Raw genomic sequence first — 10,381 nt, forward strand, 5'->3', positions numbered from 1 at the left:
TAAAAAATGCTCTATTTAAAAACTTCTGGGATACAAATCAAGCAATACTTAAAAGGGAAATTTATATTCTTAAATGTATGCATGAGAAAAAGAGTAAGGATTAAAAAGTAATGAGCCAATCATTTATCATAACAAATTGGAAAAAGACCAAAAGAAAAAAATAGAACGAAGGAAATAATAAAATCAGAGAACACATGAACAAAATATAAAACAAACACATAATAGCAACTGATCTAGCAAAAGAAATAATCAAAATCACAAATGAAATGGTTACAAAAATAGGAAAATGTTATGAAAAACTTTATGCTAATAAATTTGACAATTTATACCAAATGGACAAATGCTTAAAAAATGTAATTTACCAAAACTGGCTCAAGAAGACATATAAAACCTGAATAGTCCTATAATTATTAAAGCAATTACTGCCCTAAACTCCAAGCCCATATGAGTTCACTGACAAATTCTATAAACTCTCAAGGAACAAAGAATTCCAATATTAGTCAGCGCTTCCATGAACAGAACAAGAATATTCCCAACTAATTTTATAAGGTCAGATCACATAGATACAAGGAGATTACAAAAAAGGAAAATTAGATGTCAATCTCACTCATGAACAGATAAAAAACGAACAAATAGACAGACATACACACATACCCATATAATGCAACAGAATTCTGCAATGTACACAAAACATGACATATCACGATAATATATCATGCTAAAAAAATATCATGCTAGGTTAGTTTAAATTCGAAAATCAGCTAATGAAATTCACCACATTAGGTTAAAAGAAATTAAAATAATCAAATAAATAAAAAAGTATTTGATCAAATATAAAACCAATTCATGATAAAACCTGTTAACAAATTAGGATCCTCTTCCACTGCCGTTGAGTTGATTCTGACTCAGCAACCCTATACAACAGAGTAGAACTACCCCATAGAGTTTCCAAGGAGCAGCTGGTGGATTTGAACTGCCGACCTTGTGATTAGCAGACAATCTCTCACCCACTGCCCCTCCAGGGCTCCAACAAACTAGGACAGAATTTCCTTAATCTAATAAATGATGTCAGCAAAATATTTAAAAGCAAGTATCACCTTAATGGTAAAATACTGAAAGCATCCCCTGTGAAATTAAGAGAAATAAGACAAAACTGTTGTGCAGAAAAGAGCTAATATAACCAGCCTGAGACTACTATCCTCTGAAAAGTTCAACTGCAAAGCTGGCCCTTGGTTGGCATCTGGAAACTTGCCTGGTTAATAATTCCCTAAAAAAAAAAAACAAACGAAACCCGTTGCCATCAAGTCAATTCCGACTCATAGAGAACCTACAGGACAAAGTGGAACTGCTCCATAGGTTTTCCATGGAGTGGCTGGTAGTTTTGAACTGCCCACCTTTTGGTTAACAGCCATAGCACCCTGCAGCTCTTAAACATATATTAGAGCGGTTTCACTGTGCCTAAACTGTTTTTACAAACAATGTGGTTTATGCTAAACATCTGCTTTCCTTTTGGGAGTCTGGAAATTTAGTACATGCTAGGAAGACGGTACCTATATCCTCCATTAAAAACCTTGAGCACTGAGTCTCTAATAAGCTTCCCTGGTAGACAACACCTCACACATATTGTCACAACTCATTGCCAAAGGAATTGTGACTCCATTGGGAGAGAATTCCTGGAGGCTTGTACCTAGTTTCCTCTGGACTTCGTCCTACGTACCTTTTCCCTTTGCTAATTCTGCTTTGTATCCTTTCACTGAATTAAATCTTAGCCATGAGTATGACTATACACTAAGTCCTGAGCCCTTCTACTGAATCACTAAATCTGGGAGTGGACTCACAGAACACTGATACAGATGTCTACTATCATCGCTAGCCTCTGGCACTGAATTGGAGGTACTAGTTATTCCAAAAAGGCAAGAAAAAGAGATAAAAATAGTAAGGATTAGAAAAAAAGAAAACTGTGATGGAATGCTTACAGAGAAAGTCTCAAAGAATCTACATATAAGATACTAGAATAGATTTTTATATGGTTGCTCACTATAAAATTAAAAAAAAAATCCCATTCCTATATGCCAGCTAGAAATTAAAAAAAAAAAAAATCTAAAAAGAAGATACTGTTTAAGATAGCATCAAAAATAAGGTGCTCAGGAATAAATCTAACAAATAATGTGCAAGACCTCTACTGAGAAAATACATAGAGGGACATTAAAGAAGATCCAAATAAATGGACAGACATAATACAGTCAAGGACTTAAAGATTTAAATTGTAAAAAAGTCAAATCTATAGATCAACAAAGAAGTTGATCTTTAAAATAATCCCAATTAAAATTCTCAGCCAAGGGCTGGGGTAGGGGTAGAAGGCTGTAGAATCAACAAGCTAATTCTTTATTTCTTAATATTTGACCAGAATTGCAAACAACACTGAAAAGCCATACTCCAGAAAGAGAACAAGGTTGGAAGATTTATTCTATCAAATCAGAGTTTCAGTAAAAAGCTATAATACTTGGTGAAGGGATACACGAGCATTTAATGCAATGGAACAGGCAGGTTAGAGACAGATTCAAGCACATATGGATTGCATGATATATAACAAAGGCGGTCTTGCAGACCAGTGGGGAAAAGATGAACTTTTCAAGAAATGGTACTAAGAAAAGTGGATATCCACACAGGGAAATAAATTGTGTCTCTGCTTCACATAATACACAAATATCAATTCCAGGTTGTTTAAAGACAGAAACCTGAAAGGCAATACTATAAAGCTTTTAGGAAATAACTATAGAAGAATATCTTCAAGACTTTAAGATAGGAGAGGATTTCTTGAAAAAGCATAAAACCACAAACTATAAAGGAAACAAATGATAAATTCGACTCTATTAAATTAGAAACATCTATAGGGTCGCTCTGAGTCGGAATCGACTTGATGGCTTTTTTTTTAATCCACCAAGACATCACAGAGTGAAAAAATAAGCCACAGAAAGGGAGAAAGAATTTATAACACACGGTGCTATCAACTGGCATTCAGGAAATTCAAAGAATTCCTACACACCAGTAAGAAAAAGAAAGTTGACTATTAATGAATAGATAAAAAAAACTTAAACATGCACTTCACAGAAGAGGAAATCCAAATGGTCAATAAAATATTTGGAAGGTGCTTAATCTCATTACAATTCATAAAAGTACAACTTAAAAATCACAGTAACACTATATATATAGTCAAGAGGTTGACAAAAATTTTAAAACTCTGACCGAATCAAGGACTGGAAAGAATGTGTCAGCAGATTACACTTAGACACTATTAGCGGGAATGTAAACTGATACAACCACTTTGGAAGATGTTTACAAACAACCCACCCAAAGATGTGTTTACCTCCAAAACAAAGCAATTCCACAATACTGTCATTGGTTCTTTTTCTCCTTTATTCCTTCCTTTTTCTTTGTTATTATAGAAAATCCAAAGCACTTGAACAGTAAAATAGGTAAATTGTGGTATACTCATTTGATAGAAAACTATTCAGAAATTCTTAATTTCTTAATGTTTGAACAGAACTGTGACATGCACTCAATAGCCATCCTCTAGAAAAAGAATAAAGTTTTACCCTATCAGATAGTGAGTTTCCGTAAATAGCTACAGTGTACAGTATGTACAGTGTACCATACTTTCATGCAAATAATGCATACATTGTGTTTTTTTGCCAACTGCACAACCTCTTTGCACATTACCTTCCTAGGCACGCTATGCACGTTACATCTGTGGGTGTGATATTTACGTGAGCACATTATTTGCGAAAAATATGGTAGCACTGGTTCAGGGACAGATAAGTGGGTAGCAGGGAACTTCTGGGCAGCTTGTAATGATCTAATTCTAGATCTGGATGGTAGTTACATGGATGTTTACTTTATGATTATTCATTAAACTGCATTTCCCATTTTATGCATTTCATAATAGAAAAGTAATTTAAGAGAATTTTCATTATACCTAATTAAGCTAAATGAAAAATAAAGAGTTGACACATGATAGTTTTTCTTTTAGATATGTGTATTGTCATGTGTGTACCAAAAATACCAATAAAAAAAGGTGTTTAAAAGGTATTAAAATTCTGTAATTCTTAACACTAAATAGCTTCTGGAAAATGCACATAACCCAGTATAATCTGATTTAATCACACTACTATTTCTAGAATACTAGTGTTACATACACACACACACACACATACATACATACATACATAGGGAGCCCTGGTGGTGCAGTAGTTAAGCACTGGGCTAACCAAAAGGTCAGTGTTTTGAACCCACCAGCTGCTCTGTGGGGGAAAGATGTGGCAATTTGCTATGGTGAAGATTATAGCTTTAGAAAGTCTACGGGGAAGTTCTATTCTGTCTCATATGGTCACTTTGAGTTGGAATTAGACTTGACAGCAATGAGTTTGGACTCTGGTTTACATATATGTATGTATGTAACCTTCAAATTTTGTCTAGTACGTAAGAAAATGAAAGACGGAAAACTAAATGTATTGCAAAGGGCCAAGTCCTGTTAGTTCTTCCTTTAAAACTGGAATCTAATCATTCTAACAGTATTATCGCAGCTACCATCATCTCTTGCCTGTACCAAAACCAATAGTTCTGATTAGTCTCCCTGCTTCCAATCTTCCACTCTTGCCCTCTAAAGTCCATTCTCTACATAGCAGCAAGAGAGATCTTTCAAAAAGCAAAAACACTCAAAACCTTCTCACGGCTTCCATTTTCACTTAAGGTACATTAACAGCCCTTATCTGTTTCTCTAACTTCATGTTCAAAATTCTCCTCACTCACTATGCTTCAGTCACCTCTTATTCCTCAAACATGCCGAGCTTGCTCCTTGACTTGGGGACTTTACTTTTGCTGGTCTCCATCTGGAATAATCTCCCCTGAAATGTTCACATGACTGTCTCTTTCCCCGCATTTAGATCACTGCTTAAACATCACCTCTTCAGGGAAGTTTTTCCTGACTACTCTCAAAACAGTACCCTGAAACAACCCCAGCACACACACACACACCACTGTCATTCTCTTTGTCTCCACAGACTTCTTTATTTTCTGCAGGTGCTTAACTCTGAGATTATATTTGCTTCTCTTCTCATCTCTCCTATCTCCTCCACTACATTACAACCGTCACGAGGGGAAGGACTTTATTTTGTTCAGTAGTGTCTTCCTAGATAACTAGAATAGTGCTGGATCGTGGCAGCCACTTAATTTACTGAATAAAAGAATAAGCCTAACTGATTGAAAGGAATTATAACTGGAACCCACCCACACCCAGTGCCGTCGAGTCGATTCTGACTTATAGCGACCCTATAGGACAGAGTAGAACTGCCCCATATAACTGGAAGCAATTAGAAAAAATACTTACATGTTTATTTCCTATTGGTCTTTTCAAAAAAGTGTCTCTAGAAATATAGTCTGCTGTTCTTGCCACATCTTCCAAAAATCGATAATCTAAAAATTTCAAAATAGAAAAATAAATGAATGACCTAATCCAATGGCCAGGAAACATCAATCTGTTATACATAACATGGCTTACCACTTAGAAGATTCATTTCAGTAAACTGTTGTATTGAAACAAACGCAGTTTTATCTCGAACTCCATTACATGTCAATTCCGCTTTGTGTTTCTTTACACAGGGCAAACTGAAGGGACAAAGAGGAAGTACTTTTATACTTTGTGGTAAGAAGTGTACCCAAAAACCAAACCAAACCCACTGCTGTCAAGTTGATTATGACTCATAGCCACCTTATAGGGCAGAGCAGAACTGCCCCATGGAGTTTCCAAGGAGCACCTGGCGGATTCGAACTGCTGACCTCTTGGTTAGCAGCCTTAGCACTTAACCACTATGCCACCAGGGTACAGATAGAAGTAAAAAGGTAAGTAGTTACACATATACCTGCAGGAATATCGCATACAACGTGGACATCTGTACTTTGCTTCTTCTGTACCACAAGTTTCACACCTACAAAAGCCAACATGTAATTTATTAAATTATAAAATATCAGTTCTACTTATCTATTTATAAACTTGAATGTGATTCAATTACCTGTCACACTCAATTTACAGACATGTAGTCATACTGAATAGAGTATATGCAAGGGTAGGTCTGACAAAATACTTGGTAGCTGTCAAGCATTGTTTGAAAACTTTCCTCTTTGAAACCAAATAGCACTTACATTTCTAATGTTGTTAATAATATGTAATTCAAGAAAACACGTATTAAAAATTTTTAAATCTCATTTTTACTGCTTTTTCTACTATACACAAAGAATGAGATTACTCACTGATATTTTAACTTTTACTTCCTGATAATCTCATACGTGTATGTGTATGTGCATGGGATGTGTATGAATCCAGAAACCCAATCCATGAGCTATGTGTAGACATTTTAAAAGCACACACACTAGAAAAAGAATATTAAACCAGTCAAATTTAGAGAAAGTAGTAGTTGCATCTTTTTTCCTTACTCCACACCCAACCCAGATTGAGCATCAAAACAATCTAGAAATGCTACCGCCCACCACATGTCTTCAACTGCTCTCCTCAGATCTTGGGGTACTGACAGTCGAACTACAGCTACTTCTATTTGACCCACAGTGTTCTACATAGTAATATTCCCAAGAATCTAACCACTCTTTTATTTCCTATCTTGTCACATAATCATACACTATAAAGAAACTAAAAAGCACATCAAAAGCAATAAATATTCATACTACCCATACAGAAACTAGACTCTTGAGTTTAAGTGCATTTTTGTCTAATGGTAACGTAATCATATCTAGCATTGTTGGTTTTATTAGATCTTTCCTCATTTCCACCCTCTCTGAAAGAAATACCAAGCTAAGAGCATATTAAGGTTTTCCAGTCCTCAGACTTCTCATTTCCTAACTTGGCCACTGCCCATCTGACTTATTACCAACCTCACATATTCTACTGAACAACTGACAACATTCAACATTGTTGCTCCTCTATATCCCCGTAACAGGTGCCTAACTCAGGCTCCACGGACCCAAACTTGTACTACTTACCATTATTCCATCCCCTACAGGTAATTTCCTCACTCTATACAACAGAGAACTCCACAGGACCAGACAATACAAACTGTTTCCAACAGGTCTCCAATAATTCGTGAGTGGTAATTTCAAAAACTGTTTACAAAGATGAACTATCAATAAAATCACTATTCCTGACTCAACATGTGGTTTTTATATTGTAAATGAATTGACTCATTTTGTGCATGTACACACAGACACACACATATATATATACTGCCAAACACTGTGATGCATGTTCAGGATACAACAGTAAACAAAAAAGTGACTTGCCTTTGTGGGGCTTAAGTTTATATGGGGAGATAGGCATTAATCAAATATCTCAGCAGTACATAATTGCAAGTTATGATACATGCCCTGAAAGAAAAGTACGTGGAACTATCAGAGAAATTACCAAAACCAAACCTGTCGAGTAGATTCTGACTCATAGCGACCCTGTAGGACAAAGCAGAGCTGTCCCAGAGTTTTTAATCAAGACTGGAGGATGTAAGAGGTTAGAAGAAGGTCAAGAAGGCTTCCCTGAGGTAGCGACATTTGAGCTGAGATCTGAAGAGTAAGTAAAAATTTTTAGAAGCGTGGATGGGGAGTTTTCCCGGTGGAGGTAATGAGCTTCCACAAAAGTTATGAGACAGATGGAACCTGGCCTAATCAAGAAGCAGAAAGGGTTGGCCTAAAATGTTCTCTGCAGATTACATAATTCTCACCATCATGCTTATGAGAATGGGCAGATTTTTGGCATTGGCCACACAAATACATTGCCACTAAACATGGAAAATTGAATTAAGTACTAAACAATTGCCACCTTTATATTTCCCAGTTGTTTGCTTATTCATGGAAACCCTGGTTGCTTAATGGTCAAGAGCTACAGAAGCTAACCAAAAGGTCGGCAGTTCGAATCCATTAAGTGTTCCTCGGAACCTCTATGGGGTAGTTCTGTTCTGTCCTATAGGGTCCCCACGAGTTGGAATCGACTCCACACGAGGGCAACGGGTTTGGTTTTTTTTTTGGTTTACTCCCCCCAATCAGATTTCCCCCCAACCTACCTTGACATGGCCAGTTTCCTCTTGCAGCTCACTGGGGGGCTGATCTCACGCTCTTCCTTCACCTTTGTATCATCCATCACTTCTTTTTTCAGGACATCCTTCTCTTCTTTTACACAAAATGCATCCATCATTTCCTCCTCTTTTATGTTTTGGTCAGCCAACATCTCCTCTTTTTTAATCTCAAATTTAACCTCCTTCTCTTCCTTCACTTCTAGCCAGTCCATAACCTCTTCCTTAACCTTCACTTTCTCTTCCTTTATCTCTGGTTCATCCATCTTTTCTTCTTTTATCACCAAACTAGCATCCATCTCCTGTTTCACCTCCAGTGTGCCCGTTTTCTCATCCTTCACCTCAGGCCCATTCTCCACCTCTTGCTTCACCCACCATGCATCTAACTTGCATTCTTCTATTTCTGACCAGTCTGTTATTTCTTGCTTCACAACCTTCAGGTCCACTCGCATGTCCTTTTGCCTTTGTCCACTTCCTTCTCCTCCAACCCTTGTTTTCTCCATTCCTGTCAGCCCATTCCCCTCCTCTCCACCGCAGGCCTCCGCCATCCCTGCAAAAACTTCCTCCCTACACGACCCGGGTCTTAGCCGCGCCCCCACTGCTCCACTCATGCAATCTCCTCCCGGAGTCCCTTCATTTTCAGCAGCAAACTCCATCAACTCACGGATGTTGACCTCTGCTACCACTCCGTCCCGAATGTGGCCGCTTCCACGCCAGGAATGAATTACCGATCCAAATACCGACAGCAGCACACGTGCAGGGCGGAGCAGCCGAGATCACTGAATTCGTCGTAAAGCAACGCTCCCGCGCCTCAGCACTTCACGACTGGTAGAGCTCTTTACGGCTCTTTGGAGGTCCTCCCCGACTCCTCTGTGAGAAACAGCGCGAGGCCACGCCCACTGTAACTCCCGCCTTCCCGGGCGGGGTTTAGCCACTCCCTATTCCTGGGGCGGGGCCGCCTCAACCCTTCCATCGGCGGAACACCTCCCCTCGCCTCGCCTGTTGTGCAAAGATTGAGGGAAGGAAAAGAAGCGACACCCTTTCAGTTTTGAAATGTGAAGTCCCACGCTAATCTGTATTAACGATTAAATCTAATCTTGTGAAAAAATGGAGGGTTCACCTGATGTTACAATTCTCGGAGCTTCGGTTTCTTCACGTACACACTGCTGTCAGTTGCCATGGAGTTTGCCCACTCATGACGACCCCAAGCACAATCGAACCCGTGCACAACCGAAGTCTTGTGCCGTCCCCGTGATGACTATACGCTAGCATAGGCAATGATAATACAAATCTCTTAGTGTTGTGAAGAATGAATAAAATTGTGCATGGAAATCTAGCAAGGACTGACACAAACTCAATATATGGTGGCTGTTATTACTGGGCCCTTGAGTGGTGCAAATGATTAACTAGCTTGGCTGCTAACCGAAAACCTGGAGGTTCCAGTCCACCCAGAGGCCCCTCAGAAAAAAGCCTGGCGATCTACTTCAAAAAATCTGCCGTTGAAAACCCTGTGGAGCACAGGTCTACTCTGAAATATATGAGGCTACCATGAGTTGGAATTGACAGCAACTGGTTTGGTTTTTTGGTTTTGTGGGATTATACTCCTCAAATGTTGCAGTGTTTTCCCCTGTGATCTCATATTCCCTTGGGAGTATCAGCAGCCTTAGCTCTCAGGTGTATTTGAAAAAGAGGATCAAATCGCTAAGACTTGGAATGTGACTCTTCTGGTCAGGTGTGTGTGTGTGTGTGTGTGTGTGTGTCTGTCTGTCTGTCTGTCTGTCTGTCTGTCTGGGAGGGGGATAGGGAGGAGATGCGGTAAAAAGCCTCAGGGTAGAAAGTCTCTGGTGTCACAATGTGGACTCCTGTAAGTCCCAACCTGCCCTCCACTCCCATGAGGAGAACATGCCCCTTAGGTTACCTCTCTGTAACCCTGCATTTGCCATTCCTAAGAGCTAGTGGAAGCCCTGGTGGGGTAGTGGTTAAGTGCTATAGCTGCTAGCCAAAAGGCTGGCAGTTCAAATCCACCAGGCACTTCTTGGAAAATCTATGGGGCAGTTCTACTCTGTCCTATAGTGTCACCATGAGTCGGAATGCACTAGAGGGCAATAGGTTTTGGTTTTTTTTTTTGGTTACCGTCCTTTGTGGTAGCCAGCTAGACCACTGGGTAAGAAGTAGGCAAAGAAGAACTGTTTCAAACCAACCTTTATGCATGTTTATCGGCTTTCCTGACATTTCTCTTCCTTCTTGGGTAGGTG

At 38.9% G+C, this 10,381-nt stretch overlaps 1 protein-coding gene across 4 annotated transcripts in view; it reads right to left on the reverse strand.

The window, feature by feature from the left end:
• Positions 1-8,954, reverse strand: part of ZNHIT6 (zinc finger HIT-type containing 6) — a 76,609-nt gene extending 67,655 nt beyond the window's left edge. For all 4 annotated transcript variants that reach the window (XM_049879672.1, XM_049879671.1, XM_049879669.1 and 1 more), the window contains exons 1-4: positions 8,118-8,954; positions 5,919-5,984; positions 5,558-5,664; positions 5,387-5,472 (exon numbers count right to left, since the gene is read on the reverse strand). In XM_049879672.1, the coding sequence (XP_049735629.1) occupies positions 5,387-5,472; positions 5,558-5,664; positions 5,919-5,984; positions 8,118-8,782 (924 nt within the window). In that variant the 5' untranslated portion in view covers positions 8,783-8,954. The remainder of the gene's footprint in view (positions 1-5,386; positions 5,473-5,557; positions 5,665-5,918; positions 5,985-8,117) is intronic.
• Between the last annotated feature and the right edge of the window lie 1,427 nt (positions 8,955-10,381).

Source organism: Elephas maximus, chromosome 3, assembly GCF_024166365.1.
Source record: "Elephas maximus indicus isolate mEleMax1 chromosome 3, mEleMax1 primary haplotype, whole genome shotgun sequence".
NCBI classification, from domain to species: domain Eukaryota; kingdom Metazoa; phylum Chordata; class Mammalia; order Proboscidea; family Elephantidae; genus Elephas; species Elephas maximus.